The sequence below is a fragment of the Bombus huntii genome, chromosome 6 (assembly GCF_024542735.1).
Source record: "Bombus huntii isolate Logan2020A chromosome 6, iyBomHunt1.1, whole genome shotgun sequence".
Lineage (NCBI taxonomy): Eukaryota > Metazoa > Arthropoda > Insecta > Hymenoptera > Apidae > Bombus > Bombus huntii.
Genome location: NC_066243.1, coordinates 14,910,701 through 14,927,447, shown reverse-complemented (window position 1 = coordinate 14,927,447; position 16,747 = coordinate 14,910,701). Strand labels below are relative to the sequence as shown.

At 26.5% G+C, this 16,747-nt stretch overlaps 4 protein-coding genes across 11 annotated transcripts; 2 read left to right on the top strand and 2 right to left on the bottom strand.

Moving 5' to 3' along the window:
- The first annotated feature begins 626 nt into the window (after positions 1-626).
- LOC126867167 (cyclin-dependent kinase 2-interacting protein-like) lies at positions 627-7,449 on the top strand. 2 transcript variants are annotated; one of them, XM_050621408.1, is made up of 6 exons: positions 627-850; positions 961-1,093; positions 1,188-1,411; positions 1,491-1,599; positions 1,685-1,906; positions 7,318-7,449. In XM_050621408.1, exons 2-5 carry the CDS (start codon positions 1,027-1,029, stop codon positions 1,879-1,881), a joined length of 597 nt encoding a protein of 198 aa, XP_050477365.1. In that variant the 5' UTR covers positions 627-850; positions 961-1,026; the 3' UTR covers positions 1,882-1,906; positions 7,318-7,449. The 2 variants fall into 2 exon arrangements, with proteins under 2 accessions (XP_050477365.1, XP_050477364.1); XM_050621407.1 differs by lacking the exon at positions 7,318-7,449 and adding an exon at positions 2,357-2,570 and having other exon boundaries at positions 694-850.
- Positions 2,546-7,688, bottom strand: LOC126867125 (uncharacterized). 2 transcript variants are annotated; one of them, XM_050621316.1, is made up of 4 exons: positions 5,727-7,688; positions 5,541-5,639; positions 5,312-5,474; positions 2,546-5,237 (listed from the first exon to the last, which is right to left on the bottom strand). In XM_050621316.1, exons 1-4 carry the CDS (start codon positions 7,595-7,597, stop codon positions 3,330-3,332), a joined length of 4,041 nt encoding a protein of 1,346 aa, XP_050477273.1. In that variant the 5' UTR covers positions 7,598-7,688; the 3' UTR covers positions 2,546-3,329. The 2 variants fall into 2 exon arrangements, with proteins under 2 accessions (XP_050477273.1, XP_050477272.1); XM_050621315.1 differs by having other exon boundaries at positions 5,541-7,688.
- Positions 7,689-7,873: 185 nt separating this feature from the next.
- LOC126867150 (ras-related GTP-binding protein D) lies at positions 7,874-10,674 on the top strand. 3 transcript variants are annotated; one of them, XM_050621372.1, is made up of 7 exons: positions 7,874-7,971; positions 8,827-8,975; positions 9,070-9,476; positions 9,547-9,683; positions 9,755-9,897; positions 9,978-10,126; positions 10,225-10,674. In XM_050621372.1, exons 2-7 carry the CDS (start codon positions 8,920-8,922, stop codon positions 10,446-10,448), a joined length of 1,116 nt encoding a protein of 371 aa, XP_050477329.1. In that variant the 5' UTR covers positions 7,874-7,971; positions 8,827-8,919; the 3' UTR covers positions 10,449-10,674. The 3 variants fall into 3 exon arrangements, with proteins under 3 accessions (XP_050477329.1, XP_050477326.1, XP_050477328.1); XM_050621369.1 differs by having other exon boundaries at positions 7,892-8,117; XM_050621371.1 differs by having other exon boundaries at positions 7,895-8,392.
- Positions 10,462-16,401, bottom strand: LOC126867131 (gamma-tubulin complex component 5). 4 transcript variants are annotated; one of them, XM_050621338.1, is made up of 17 exons: positions 16,051-16,397; positions 15,854-15,973; positions 15,327-15,755; positions 14,972-15,231; positions 14,724-14,895; positions 14,422-14,632; positions 14,259-14,343; positions 14,043-14,126; positions 13,785-13,981; positions 13,405-13,711; positions 13,112-13,331; positions 12,759-13,047; positions 12,489-12,689; positions 12,305-12,387; positions 12,067-12,226; positions 11,199-11,385; positions 10,462-11,054 (listed from the first exon to the last, which is right to left on the bottom strand). In XM_050621338.1, exons 2-17 carry the CDS (start codon positions 15,923-15,925, stop codon positions 10,874-10,876), a joined length of 3,138 nt encoding a protein of 1,045 aa, XP_050477295.1. In that variant the 5' UTR covers positions 15,926-15,973; positions 16,051-16,397; the 3' UTR covers positions 10,462-10,873. The 4 variants fall into 4 exon arrangements, with proteins under 4 accessions (XP_050477295.1, XP_050477294.1, XP_050477293.1 ...); XM_050621337.1 differs by having other exon boundaries at positions 12,489-12,566; positions 14,043-14,343; positions 16,051-16,401; XM_050621336.1 differs by having other exon boundaries at positions 14,043-14,343; positions 16,051-16,396.
- Between the last annotated feature and the right edge of the window lie 346 nt (positions 16,402-16,747).

Here is a 16,747-nt window from a genome sequence, read left to right as displayed (position 1 = left end):
ATTACATACATAACTTTCAATTTTGTTTAAATAGAGTTTTACATGTTTATAACAATTGAGTCTTCAATTCCTTTTTAACAGTATATCAGATATGGTATGGCACACAGGGTATTTGAGATTAAATCTTGGTGAAATTTAAACTGATATTAGTCTTTTTCCTTTACATTGAAATATAAAAATTACGATTGAATCATAATATTTGTAGTATGTTAAAAAGCAACTACAATTGTAGTAAACGTGCACGTAATCAAAGATTGTATTAGGCTTCAAATCTCACTACAATAGGCACAAATAATAATAACATTGCGATATAAAGGTATTTTTGTGTTGATAAAAGATTACACAAACTGTTTTAAATTTGATTTTACCGCATAATTGAGCGTATGCTATATCGCGCGCGCCATCTGTATCCTTTAGTTTTACATTTTTTAAATTCAAGGCGAATTATTTATGATTTTTGTAACAGATTTAGGGGCAAATATGATTAATGACTTTATGTAATATTTCATAAAATTAATAAGTTTGTATTATATCTAAAGTGTTATTAAAATGCTTTAATTTTTACTTATTACATACTTACGTTTTTTGTAAATGGTCCGTTAGGAATTCAACGGAAACGTTATTGCCATTGGATATTTCCCTTTTAAAATATTCTATTTTATAATAATAACCAATGAGATAATGTTTGAAATTCTTACACATTAAGTTTTGCCAATAAAGAGTGTGTGATTTTTATGTTTTACATTTGACGAGTATTCATACAATTTGAGAAATGATCATATATACTTACATATGTAAATAAGTACATACAGTACAGACATTCTCTGCTGTTGCATGAGATTTTATACCTGTAAGAATTACGTATTTTAAATTAATCAATGAATGAATAAATTTATTATTATATTATAATTTTAATTACATATAAATACATATAAATATATTTTTCATTTAAATATATAGTTATTAAGCATTCACCATTTTTCGACTTCTTGTATTAATGTATATTTGCATAAAAGTTCAATTGTAATGGATTGTACCAAGAAAGAGTGTCACATACAAATAATGAGTAAAGGACAATTCTCCCCAGTTAATAGTAAGCAGTTCAATATTTTTAATATATTAATTTTTAAGCAATGCATATAATGCACATAGAGTACAAAACATGTTTTATTGAATGTATATTACAGAACTTACGCATACAAAATCAACACAAGGAAGAAATTTAACAGGTTCTGCTCGCCATATACGAGATTTAATTGCAGATATTCATAAAAATATACAAATTTGGAATACACTTCATTTAGAAGGAGTAACATTACTAAATAACATAACTCAAGCGAAACAAGATGAATCTTATTCTGAAATTTTGCAAGAACAATGTGATAAATTGGAAATTATTTGTGATGGATTGGTAATGCGCTTTCTACATGATTATTTTTTATTTAATATTTTTGTCATAAAGATAATTTTATTATAATATTACTTTCTAGGACGATATTGTAAAAAATTTTGCTCAAATTGAACAACAGATGAAATTAACAGCTTCTTTAGAAACTAGCAAGGACAAGTTATTTACAACATGGCCTAGTTCAAAATTTGGTAAAAATGCACAATTATATTTTATCTATAAAAATTAGTATATTTTTATAATTAATCTATCTTATAAGATTATGATTAATTTTAGGACAAGTTGCAAAATCAATATTTAGTTTATATTCTAATGAAGCAAAAGTGAAGCGTGCAATTTTGGAAGATACAGCGCATTATTATACAGAATCTTGGAAAATGTTGTTCCTTGCTAGTTGGGTGCATCAACCATTATTGCCAGAAAATCTAACAACAGTCTTAGAATCAATGTTAATAGAGAGTGGACATAGGTAATTAATTATTGGTGATATAAATTTTGGTAAGTATTTTTCTATTTCAAAAACAATTCAATGTTTACAATAATTATTTTTTGTATTATATCATAAGTTACAACTATTGAAATAAAACAAAGATTAACAGAATGATCATTTATTTGTGGCTTTCCAAATACCATTTGTATAATTTCACAAAACGAAATATATCAAATTGAAATATATAGTCCAAATCTAAAGTGAATTATGAAATTCTGTTTACAATTGGTACCTGAGATCGCAAAGAATTAATATGAATATAGATAAATATAAATATACTAGAAATTTGCTTGAAAATGCAGATTCTAGAATATGTATCTATAGATACAAGGAATTAAATCTGCAAAATTAATGCATTTTATGATTAATTATATTCTGATTAGTATTTTTAATGTTAGTGCCATTAATTTTTAATTATATCAATAACTTCTTATATATGTATAATACATTATTTACAGATAAATAGAAAATTAATAATTTTCACTGTACATAAATGCTATAACAATGTGGATGGAATTATTTTTTTGATGTTTAAAGTATTTTCAATGATTTAGTATTTCATACAAAAGCTGTAAATAATTCACGTTAATTCATTACTACTTATAATCTGTAATATTTTTGTTGTCGTTACAATGAAATTATTGATATAATATAAATACACTTTTTATTTTACTCATCAGTTTATCAATACAGGTATTATCCTATTAAATATTTAATAATAGATATAGAAAGTTAAAATTAAATCGTAAAATAATTTGTGCATAAACATTTTTGTTTTGTGTTTATAATAATGTTATAACTAAAAAGAAATTACAATATATGTCTGTCAGACTGTACAACCAACAACTATGAGAAATTATATGTACACAAAATTTTTATATTTGTTTCACGTTGTTTAATATATAACCTTGGTAATTTCAATTTCTTATCTTCTTTCTTATCTGAATTATCTTCTTTCAAGAAAGTAAACTTAAACTGAAAGTATTAGTTGCACTATGTGTATGATTATAAAGACCGTTTACTAAAAATAAAATGTATCTATATGTTGTAGTAAAAATTTGTAGAAGACAATACAACAAAGTAAAATTTCTTTGTATAACATTAATGCATTTTTTAACATTGTCAATACAACATGACACTATCTTTTTCCATGTGAAATATACATTATACACAATAAATATAACAGAAACAGTCTTATTTACATACACATATTAGAATACAAGACATTATATTACTTTACTATTGATACTCTTCATTCAAATACGGAAGTTATAATATATCGATTGTGATACTGTCAGAAATTCTATAAAAAAATATCTACACAATTGTGTAATCATACATATACATTTCAATTATACGTTTGATATTATTATACACTATACATATTACTTCAATTTGTTTAGGAACATCTTGCATGTAATCATTCAAGAATCAGCTTCTGGTATTTCTATTAAATTCTTCACTTAATGCTTCAAAATCAAGATCAGTATCTAAATTTGAATTATTTGATATCAAATTATTCTCTAAAATATTATCTGGCATAATATTTTTTAATCGTTCAGATACAAGCTCATCAACTAAATTTGACTGATCTACTAGATGCAGTTGCTCTACTAATTTTTCATCAATTAGTAAGTTTTTATCTATTACTCCACTTGTATTTAGAATGTCTAAATGTGCTATGTGATCGTACTGAGCTATTTTTGATATATCTAAATTTTCTGAACTTTCAAATATACCAGTATCACAATTACTAGAAATTATTGGTACTGTATCTTGAAGTATAGGTAGGTTATCTGAAATCTTACAACTGGAAGTAGCAGGCATTATTTTGCAAGAATTTGTATCTAATGGTGCAGATTGTGTTTTAACACAATTTGTATCCGGTACAGTTATAGGAATTATTTTAGAAACTAGTTTTTGGAATCCTTTAATAAAGTTCTGAGATCCACTCTCCATGCTATTCAAACCATTTTGTATTTTCTCAAAGTTCTGAGCATCTTGTTTTACATAAGTTTCCATAGATCCATTTCCTAATTTGACAAAGCCCTGTTCTGTTGGTTCTAATTTTATGAAAGCCTGTTCCATATGTCCTATTTTAGATTGGTCATAATTATCTTCAATGTTACAAAAGTTTGACGATCCTAAACTGTTCCCTAATTTAGTAAAATTCTCTTTATGAGAATCCGTTTTTTGATAACTTGAAATTTTTGGCGAAGTGATATCCACTTTTTGGAATCCAGGATTATCTGAAATTTGATTCTGAATCTCTGGATTTGATATTAAAAGTTTCGATACATTGCTAGATTTGTTACTTTCTGCATTATTCACAGGACTAGGATTTCTTCGCATTAATGTTAAAGCTGATAACACTTCTGGGCAAGTAGGATTTGTCACAGAGTCACCTCTTCTTTCACTTAAAAAGTCTGAGACACTGAGATCTGAACTTTCAGAAAATCCGCTAGACATTCGTTCTTCCATATTTTCTTTACCATCTTCAGAATTATCTGTTTTCTGGCGTTTAAGGGGTGGCTCTTCATTCTCATAGGTAGTACAAATAGAAGTATCAACCTTTTTTAGAGCTTCATTATTAATCTTATATAAACCTGGATTGAGACCTAAAGCATCACAAAGTGATTCTTCACTGATATCAATCAAATCTTTGTTTGTTTCTTCATCATTATTTATAGTAGTCAACATTGTTTTAGTTTTTTCTCGTATTTTATCCATTAATTGTTTTAATTCGCCCAAAAAGTTCCTTACATTATTTTCGGACTTTAGTACTAATAAATCAAATAATGATTGTGCGTTAAGTACCGGTTTTGCAGCTATTTTTATTATTTCAAGATCTTCACATACAGAAATTGCTTCGCGTAACTTTATTTGACGTCTTTCTGACTTAGCCTCTGGTGTAACATAAGCCCAAGGACCTCGCTTTTTTCCTTTTCGTTTTAAAGGATCTTGACCCCCATTTTGTTTTAATTCAGGTTCAGGCGTTGGTGGAGGTAGTTGTTCAGGACTTCCATGGTCAGGATGCATCTCAAAATGTCTCGCCATACGAGTACGCCCTAAATATATTTTATTACATGTAGGACATCTAAAATGATCTGATATTTTTCTTTTTGGTACTTCTAGCCCTGTTAATAATTCTTTAGGTGATTCTTCTTCCTCAAGTTTATCATTATTGGTGTTATAATCGCTATAACCACCATCTGAATCATCTAAATCAGGTTGTAGAAAATCTGAATGGTGCAAATGTTTATAATCTCGAACCATATGTCTAGGAGGTCGAGAAAGTCTGCCAGATCGTGTTCTAGCTACAACTTTCTTTCTTTCATCCTAAAGAAATATTATATTTAATATGTTAGAATCATAAAACAATTCCAAAATACAGCAAATTAAGTAAAACAAACCTTCAATTCTTCCTGTTCTTCATCAGGAATTGGTGGTGGTTTAGATGGAAGTAAGGAAGGTCTGATAGCACTTTTTTTTGGTCTACCTCTTTTTCCACCACGATTTTTTAATATATTTCCTGGATTTCTAATTTGTAAATCCAGTTCTTCAGGAAATACAACCCTATACATACATTTAGTTAATTTAGATATAAAATTTCATAATATCTAAATAACTTCATATATTTACCTATATACTACTCTTTCATTTGATGTAGCTGCTTCTTGACTACGTTGTTGCAGAACATGTGCAATTTGTTTTAATTGTGTTGGTGTTAAGCGTTGTATACTGGAATAAATATTATTGTTATTAAATGAAAGAACTTGATAAGTATATTGCATTGTATGTATTATTATTCTAATATTATTTGTATACCTATGAAACGTTTGACCTTGCTGAACTATTTGTATGGGGTTTTCACTAGAACCTAATGGCTTAGATGTATCTGTAGATTCATTTACTATTGTTGTAGATTTAACAGTACCTTTAGCTTTTTTATTAACTTTAAGATTTGCGCCATTTACTACAAGATTAAGTTTTTGTTTGGTAGCTTCACTTTGAACTGACTTAGCAGATTCAAATGTACTACTTTGTTGTGTTATAGGTGTTTTTTGTGAATTATTTTGTGAATTGTTTGAAATACTGGCAACGTTTTGAGTTGCAATAGTAACATTTTGCTTAGTTGTGTTGTTAAATGCAATTTTTGCTTGAGGTTTCAAAATTGATATTGGTGTTGAAGAAATTTGGGTTGATTTTAAAATAGATGCAGAATTTGTTGTTACTGTTTTTAAATCTTGAGCTTTAACAATCGATGCTGTCCGAAGCAAAACTGGTGTATCAGGATTAGGTGCAGTTTTTGATGTTCCAATTGTTCCCGTAGTTTTCTTACCAATTGCAGCTCTTGTTTTAAGTAACTGAGGGGGGATTTGAACTGATTTTAAAAATTGTGCTGGAATAGCTGTAGTCACGCTGGTATTATTAAGAATATGATTAGTTTTTGGAAGCACAGTCGATGCACCTTTTAGCACTGGAGTTAAAAGTTGTTGAACATTTCCCCTTTGTAGAGATTGTGATGTTTTTACAATTGGAGACAAACGTATTTGTGGAGTAACAATATTTTGTGTTGCTCCAGATGTGGTGTTTACAGTGGTATTTGAAATATGTGGTGTACCAATAGATTGGTTCTGTATTTCACAAGCACTAGTTAACAGCTGAGTGTTTAATAATTGTGCAGATATACCACTAGTATTTAACAATTGAGCTGTTATAGGTGTAGCTTTTATTATCTGTGGTGACAAATTGTTTAATATTGTAGCCTTTGAAAGTAATACAGAATTAGCATTTGAATTAGTATTAAGTGAATGTACTGCATTAATGGAATTAACAGTTGTGTTACTTAATTTGTTTGAATTCTGAAGTAATCTAATGTTCTTAGCTGGTTTCAATATAGTTTGTGCAGGTTTTATGATAAATTGTGAAGATGGTAAAATCACTGGTAGTTTCTGTAAGATTTGCGCTTGGGTATTGGGTATTGTATTATGTTGATTTTGTGCTATATTTTCTTCAATAGTATATTGCAAATTGTTTTCATGAATATTTTTTACATGTGTAACATCTGCTTTTATTCCATGTATTTTAGGCTGCTCTAGAACTATTGTCTGTGTACCCGAACTTTGTTGAATTATATTATTCTGATGTTCAATTATTTGTTGAGCTTCATTATTTTGACTACTTAAACTTATTTCTTCTAATGATATATTGTTTTCGACTATTTGATCTTGAAGTTGTTCCGTGTGGGAAACTTTTTGCATATGCCATTCTTGGAAATCAATGCACTCTGTTTTAATCAATTCAGTATCATTGGACTTTTGTACTTCCTCAGGTTGATAATTTAACTGATCGATTGTTATAGATTCCTGAGAAGATAATGAATTTTGGTCCTGTACATTAATGTTATCTTTTCCAGAAACATTCTCTGGTATGTTTGAAGTGGTATTATCTTGTTCCTGTTGATATATAACCTCTTCATTCGAGTTTACCTCGAAGGTTAGTCCTAAGGCTACCGCTTGTTCTGGAGTCAAGTGTATAGTTTGAGAATCATTGTCGTCGTTTTGTAAAAACGCGACAAACTCATTATCATGATCGTCATCATCAACAACTTGCTGGAACGCTTGTTGAAGAAGATCGGAAGCACCAGTAGAAGATGCATCGTTTGTAAACACAGTGGAATTCGAAATTTCTGCCATATCCAAAATTTTCTAGCTCCTTAGCTTATAAAAGATAATTATGCAATAGTAACAATTACTTTCATATTGAAGAATAATATTTTACGTGATTCTTTCTTTGGAAATTCTCTTTATAATTTGCATTTATTCCATTTAGCTGTACACGTTTTTCGCACAAACAGAAACATATTAGGTGTATGAAGTTTGTCACAGATATAGCAAAGAAAATGGCGACAGCATCAGTAGTGTATAGTTGCATAGTTGGTAATTCGTATTTATGTCTATTTTCATTGCATCGTTTATTCGATATTGATATTGTACGATAGTTACACAGCTACACAAAATACTTTGTTCTGTATATGATGAAATTGTAAATCTTATTGTAATACATTTTTGTATGTACTGTTATAAAAATATATTTAGCACGGAAATAAAATTGTGATAAAGTTAAAAGAAATAACACGTTAAAGTATCTATGAATGTTATTCGAATGTATTGTATGAACTTCATGCACAATTCTTTGTTTCGAGGGTTTAAATATGTAATTGAAAATGAATATTTATTTTTTTGTGTCTATTTGGTCATATTTTAATCCAACTTGCATTGATATTGCATCAAACTGTTGTGTATGATTTATTACAGTTTCACGTAATTGTATATATGTATACAATTTGTATTGATATTAAATTACAATTAATGCATACATAGTGTCATAAATGTGTAGTTGCGCGATAACATTGTAAATTTTGTGAATCCAAAGTCTATTCTAACATAAAAGGAATATCAAATAAATAAAAGATACAAAGTACGAATATGGTAAGTGTCACCAACGATACAATTTGCTATGTTGATAATTTATATCATTTGTAAATAAATTATTCGGAAGAATTTAATACTGTATTTTATATACATATTGATACTTACTTAATAATGATATTGTTAATTGTGAAATAATTAAATATTTGTGACAAGCATTCCAATACTTAAATAAACACTCTTGTTTCAAATTATCAGATTTTGTCTTTTATTTTATTCTTAAATTTTATCTTTATTAAAATATTTGGAAATCAAATGTATTTTAAGTAATTAAATGTTATTTTACATATATATGTAAAATAGAACAAAATAAAAAATATTAGTTTATAATAAACCATTTTTTAAATAGCTTCAAATACGTATCATTTATGACAATATGTACATATTAATACTAAGATAATATTTACGTATTAATAATAACATTGTTATCGTAGGATGATGATGATCAGTATCAAGCTGGTTATGATGTAGGATCTTTTCCTAAAGATTTTGGATATGCTCCATTTGATGGGGAAACAGAAGGATCTATGGATCCTTTAGCAGGAGAACAAAAACCTAGAATATTATTAATGGGTCTGCGCAGGTATCCAAGTGTTTAACATATTTTTATTTTACTATTATTAATCATGTTATTGATAATATTTTTATTGATTATGTGAAATTAATATTAATTTTAGGAGTGGAAAGTCATCAATACAAAAAGTAGTTTTTCATAAAATGTCACCAAATGAAACATTGTTTTTGGAAAGCACAAATAAAATTATTAAAGATGATATAAGCAACTCTAGTTTTGTTCAATTTCAAATTTGGGACTTTCCAGGACAAATTGACTTCTTTGATCCTACTTTTGATAGCGATATGATATTTGGTGGTTGTGGAGCACTAGTTTTTGTTATCGATGCTCAAGATGATTATATGGAAGCGCTTAATAAACTTCATTTGACAGTTACAAAAGCATACAAGGTTAATCAAGCGATAAAATTTGAAGTGTTTATACATAAAGTTGATGGTTTATCTGATGATTGTAAAATGGAAACACAAAGAGATATACACACTAGAGCAAATGATGATCTTGCAGATTCTGGTAAATAACACAAATAATTAAGAAGCTTTTTTATTAACAGCACATAGAAATAATTATGTATACATTTCAGGATGTGACCAAATACATCTGAGTTTCCATTTAACATCCATATATGATCACAGTATATTTGAAGCATTTAGTAAAGTTGTACAAAAATTGATACCACAATTACCAACTTTAGAAAATCTACTTAATATACTCATATCAGTAAGAAAAAATATGAATATATAAATTTTTGTCACATAGCTGTACAAAATAAATTGTAATTTGTTTTTCAGAATTCTGCAATTGAAAAAGCATTTTTATTTGATGTAGTATCTAAAATTTATATCGCAACTGATAGTTCTCCTGTAGACATGCAAAGTTATGAACTTTGTTGTGATATGATTGATGTTGTTATTGATGTCTCTTGCATATATGGGTATGTTTTACAAAAATTTCTACATAAAAGCTTTTATCTATCTACATAATAGAAATAATTACATCGCATATTTACTTTAGTTTGAGGGAGGATTTAGAGGCTGCAGCATTTGATAATCAAAGTTCTAGCTTAATCAAGTTAAATAATGGAACAATTTTATATTTACGTGAAGTTAATAAATTCTTGGCTTTAGTCTGTATTTTGCGTGAAGACAATTTTGACAGACAAGGTAAAATAATGCTTCAGTAAATTTACTAAGAAATGGATAATAATAATTAGTAATCATTGAGCATATTATATTTAAAATCCTCTCTTTTCAATTTGTAGGTGTAATTGATTATAACTTTCTTTGCTTTCGTAAAGCTATACAACAGGTCTTTGAATTACGTAATAAAGCTTTAACTACTACAAATGTTAACAATCATTCAACACCACCTATTAATTTGAATGAAACTACAAATGCACCTACAGTATCGCAAAGTGGAACAATGGGACAAAATGGTACTGTTGTAATGGCACAAAGCTTTGGGCAGAGCAGAATTTTTCTTTAAATGTTTGAGCAGAGAGAATTTTTCACTTTTATTTTACATACTGGCAATAATATATCTCAATCATGTTATTCATAACTTAATTTTATAAATATTTACTTAATGTGAAAGATGTATTTATTTTATTGTTTCTTATCAATTTTTTTAATGATATTAAATTCAGGAAGTTACATAAATGTATATATAATTGTGTATTAAAATAAATTATTATCATCTATTAAAATAGTAATTCATATATTTTTATTAACTAATTATTATTATAAAAACTTACATTACTTTTTAATTGCTTATCATGAAATGACATAGAAGTATTAATTCTCAATAAACATCTATTTAAAATCTTATATTTATCAATATATTTTTTATAGCTTATACTTAAGCAACCTTGATTATAATTTATTTTTATCATAGTAATCTATTATTATTAATCAATAATTTGTTTCTAATTTATTGCCATTGATAAAATCTTCCATTTCACGATGTAAGGTATATGGAGATAAATTGACTGTAACAATACTTTCTTCTAATTGATACCAACGTATATATGAGAATGTTTGTTCGTATTCATTTAGAATAATATGATTTGGTAAAGAATTTTCAGAATTTACACTGAAAAATACAAGTTTTAAATTCTTAAACATTTTTAATAATATTTTTAAACCCTTCATCGTAACTTGATGGCATTTAAAAACAACCTTTTTCTTTATATACAAATGTAACAAATAATATTTCTTCAAATATCAAATTTCTTACCTGCTATTATACCAGTCTACTTTGTGTATAATCTTTGGAATTGGTATAGGCAAACCTGATGGTGGTAAATATTGATAAGCTATTTCAATTAGCAAACTGCGACTCAGATTACTAAATGGACACATAGTAACATTGTTCTTTATATAAATATCTTTTGTATTAATTTGATATTGTAACATTAATTCATCTGAAAGGAATTTAGGCATTGGCTAGAATTTTAGGATAGGAGGAACAAATTTATGAAGCAAATAAAAAAATTTAAAATAGATCTTTTATTCTACAATATAAATTGATATACTTTTAATGTACAAATTATGTAACAGAACATATGATATTACAATTTTCATAAATATTTCAATAAAATTACATAAATTGTAATACATATTTTGAAATATTTAAGATTTGTGAAGTATACATATATTTCTTATTAAAAAGAATTTTAACACAATTACTTACAAAGTATTAGTAAGAGCAATGTATTGATAGTATTTTTGTTAATCAAATATTTAGCACAAAATTTAGATTAAAAAGAAGATTTGTAATAATGCAATTTGTTATAATGTTATTTTCTATAGAATTATTATTGGATATAAAAAATTTGAAAATATTTTACTGTTGGGTATATGACATACTGCAATTAAATGCAGAGCTTAAGCCAGTCACTGTGAACAAAGCAATTTAAAAAAAGAAAATATTAAATGATTATCTAAATTAACTAATTACCATGCTAATATATCTTTTAGAGTTATTAGTAGTAACTATTAAAACTACATATTTTATCTTTTAATATTAAAACAATTGTATCAATTTTGGGAATATCAGTTTGAAATGAATTATATAATAATTGTTAATAGATTTTCAGACTTACAATAATTTGCATCCTTATTCTGAACTGCATTATGTAGGGCTAAAGCAAGGTACGTGTGATATTTATTATAGCTGCTTTCTAACACATCTAATTCTTCACTGGCAAATGTTAATTTTTTATAATTCCATCGAACTCGGATATGATTACACATTTCAATTAACTGAAATAAATTTGTATATATTATGTAATTGTACGAACTACATTGTATTAAATAACAAAGTTTAATATGTATACATACATTATTTATTGTTGCCATTAAATCTTCGTACTCTGAAGTTAATAAACAATGTTCATGAACTTTTTTTAAATATTCATTATGAACTGTAATTAAAAAGAAAAAGAATTATATATATTAATCCTATATAACTGCGTATGTGTATTACAATTTTATTATACTTATTATTTCATTAATATAATTGTACCTGATATGACTGTGTCCAAACTCTCAGCTTGTGTTAAAGATTTTTCTAACATAAGACTTAAATTTTGTAATACTTGACCTGACAAATAAGTATGTACTGAAGTAATTGCATGTAACAAGCAGAATCGTAAGCTTTCAATACGCCTTATATGAAACTGTTCTAATTTATTCCTTTTACACATTGATTTCGAACCTTCTAAATCTATAAAAACTATCTTTATTTATAATATTTTATTAAAAGCAAAAAAAATCTTGTAATATGTTTTCTTACCGCTAAATCTTAAATTATTTAATGTCCATAAAGCCCATTTTAATTTTAACTGAAATCTAAATATTTCATTATATTTGATGAAGGTTTTCTCGTTTAATACAATATTTATAGGCCAGCCAATTGTATAATGCAATGTTATATTATCAACAGCCATTAATACTTGATTTGTATGAGTGCTAGAAACTGTAATAGACCAACGTGAACTTAAATCTGCCCACCATTGAGAAAGGACTTCTTCAAGTATACATGATAGAAAATATGAATTGTTCCACATTTGATTAGTTTCAATCTAAATAAAATAAATATAATGGAAATTTAATAATTTAAAGAATTACTAATGTTATATACTTTACCTCATGAAACAATCTTTGGTAAAATTTGTTCATAATATGACCTGCTTCCATCATATAGACAGATCTCATTAATGTTAAATGTGATTCCAATTTATATTCCTCACACATAATATTTTTGACTAATTTACTGGCACCATTATATCGTGAAATCAAAATTTCTGCTAAAATATTTTCTAATATTTTTCTGAATGGTAATATATAATTTGATTCTCTTTCAAGCCTAAAATATTATACTTCATACTTTAAAAGATACTTATGCAAGAAAATTCATTTGAAGTAGATAATAGAATTACCTTTTGAAAATATTAGTTTCCATTTTGATATTTTGGATCTGGGGAACCTCAGCATCATCAGTATCACTTTTTTTTAACAATTCAGAAGGAAGATATTCTTCTAAAGCTTTTAATAAAAATGGATTATTAAACTCAGATAATTGTTTTATAATGTTTTTTTCCATATCCTCATCATACTCATTCTTAGTAACTTCTTTTTTCTGAGATGAAGATACTTTCTTTTCTTCTTTTTGTTCATCTGCACTATATTTAGAAATTTCTACTTCTAATTTGGCATAAAATTCATCCACCAAAGATCTCTTCAATTCTGAAGGATATATAAAATTAAAAGTAAAGTTATAATAGTAGGAAAGATAGGTAATTAAAATTATATCAATTACCATTTCCTCCAACATTAATCCTCCATATATCTGTAATTCGATCTAGAGATACTAACAATTCAATACTTTGTCCTATATGTTGTATCTTTCTTATCAAGAATTGCATGATTGGATCTCTTAAACATATATTATCCAAAGGTCTCAAAAACAATGTTTCATACTGTGTGCTACTTTCTGAAACTGCATTGCTTGATAGCCTAATATGAATAAATAACTTATCATTTGTAATCATTTTGTCATATATTCAAGTAATTTTACCTTGCAATTATAAATTCTTCCCTCCAATCTTCAAATCGTCCATCACTTAACCATGTATCAATTATATTTAAATAAACAGTAAGGCTAGATAAATATAAACTAGTACAAATATTTGTTCTTTCTATATTGTGTGAGTTTTGTATTTCAAAATACAAAGATGATAGTAATTTAGATGCACACTTCCAATTTGGATGAAATTTCCAATTTGATACTGACCTTTTATGAACTTCATGTAAAATTTGTATACTATATAAATTTTTTTTAAGGATTGATGATAAAGACAGAAACGTTAAATTGCCATCTAAAATCCAATATAAATACAAAATAGTAAATATAACAAAAATATTTATAAATCTATTAAATATAAAAAAGCTTTTACCTTGTTTCATAAGAGATTTTTCTATAGCAATTATTTTCTTTCTAAATTTCATCAAATGTTGTCTTAGAATTGCATTGTAAGTTTCATATGTTAAAGGTGGCTTTTTACAAAAATCATCTTCCATGGAATACAATCTAATTCCAAATTGTTCTAAATCACGTATCATCGAAAAATACTTACAAAATGGTAAGAGAATACTATTAAATGCGGCCTGAAATACATTATTACTAATACTCCTAAATAATTAAAACTCATATATATATTAAATATATATTAATGCAGATTGTTTATTATATACTCACAGTAGTTAAACTAGGTATTGATATATCAGGACGAATAAAAAACCCTGTTTCTTCATTTTGTTGAAACACTACCATTTGCATTGGAGCATAGAACATCCATAACAATTCTCTGCATACTAGATATTCGCTAAGAGTTCCAAGTGTATAAAGATCTCTGCCATTTGCTTTATGCCTATATATGTAATATTAATATATTGGAAATATTTTGTATAAAATATGAAAAATATAATTTTCATAAGAATAATCACCAAATTTCACAAAGATGAGCATCAGAAAATCTGCTTTTAACTGGATATTTTCTCCAGTCTAACTCATTCCACCAAGTATTTTGAACATTTGATAATAACCAATTTTTAGATTTAAGTTCTTCATTTAGAGCTAAAGATAAGTTATTTAATTCTTTTTCAACAGATGGTATGCATATTGCTTTATTTGAATCTGAGATGTCTATTGGTACTTCAAAATTTGAACCTATATCCACATTATCTTCTGTATCATTAGACCATTCCTATTAAAAATTAAACATTTGCACGAATTCAAACATTTTATAAGTATTTTTCATTGATTAATCAAATATTACATGTAAAGGTAACTATTACTTACACTGTCTGTGTCACTTTTGTAATCATTGAAAAAGTTTTCTTGGCCTTCTTTTAAATATTCAGCCCAATCAATTTTTTCTGCAACCTCATTTTCATCTTCACCTGTTACATTGAAAGTATATTCTCCGCGTGTTAATGCCAAAGATTCCAAATCAGATTTACAGGTTTCTTTAGCTAATTCCAATAGCAATGTTAATAGATACCACTGCAGATCATACTGTGGATGCTGTTCAAAGTTAAAACTTGACAGAAATGCATCTACAAGTTCCTCAAACTTTTTTGCTACATCATATTTTCCATGGATCGAAAATTTTGTAATTAGAGCTTTAATAGCTTCTTTTGTACTGTTACTATTGACAGATAGATATCGATGATGTTTAATATTTGTCATACAGAATCGTTCACAAATTCGAAATCCTTCTTCATTTTCCTAGGCATAATATAAAAAATAATACACATATATTTATCAAAGCTTATGTCTATAATTCTAATTTATATACATATTTTTAAACATATATTTTCTTTTACCTCAAAAGATGTAATTGCTGTTATTAACTGCTTCATGTCATTGTGAATGTCATTTAATATTTTTGTACCCATTCTTGTTTAAAGAAAAGTAGAAAATTGAGGCAAAAGAATAATTTTGTGCTGAGAATAAAATATGAAGGTAAAAATAAAATAAAGATGAACAGTTATTTTGAAAAGAAAATAATTAAAAATCTAACCCTTTAAAGTGCTCTATGCTTAATTTCGTACATAAACAAAAAGATTATATCTTGAAATTTCATTTATATATAATTTTAGTTCCATAACAATTATATAAAAATACTCATTTCATTAAAACAACATCAATTTTTAATTTCTTCTAAAGCAAAATATACCCCGATTAAATGATATGTGCATGACACTTCCCAAATATTAGACTCCATTTTTAAATTGATACCGAAATTCTTATCCGTAAGTATCTGTAACGTAAATTAAATGAATGCAACAAAGATATGAAATTATTTCCTCTATAAAAATTCATTATCTTATTAGCACTATGAAAATAATTTTAAAATAAGCTTTCAACACAGTATTTCAACTCTTTTATTCAAAAAAAGAAATTAAAATACTGAATTATTTGTAATGTTTAGTATACCTGAGCATTTTTTTGTATTGCATTTTTCTGAAGGAAAGTTCGATAATAAAGTTATTAAATGAAAATTGCAAAATAGTCAAATAATTGAGTAAAATATATGAACAATATACAATTATTATACATTTTTTTAGCATAATTTATTTAATAAAAATGTAAGCTAAAAAAGGATTACGATTAGTTAAGTATAAATGAGACAAAGATTTACATTCACATATACATATAAACATATTTCATATTATGTTTCTGTAATCATGATGGAAGACCTGACATAACCCAGCCAA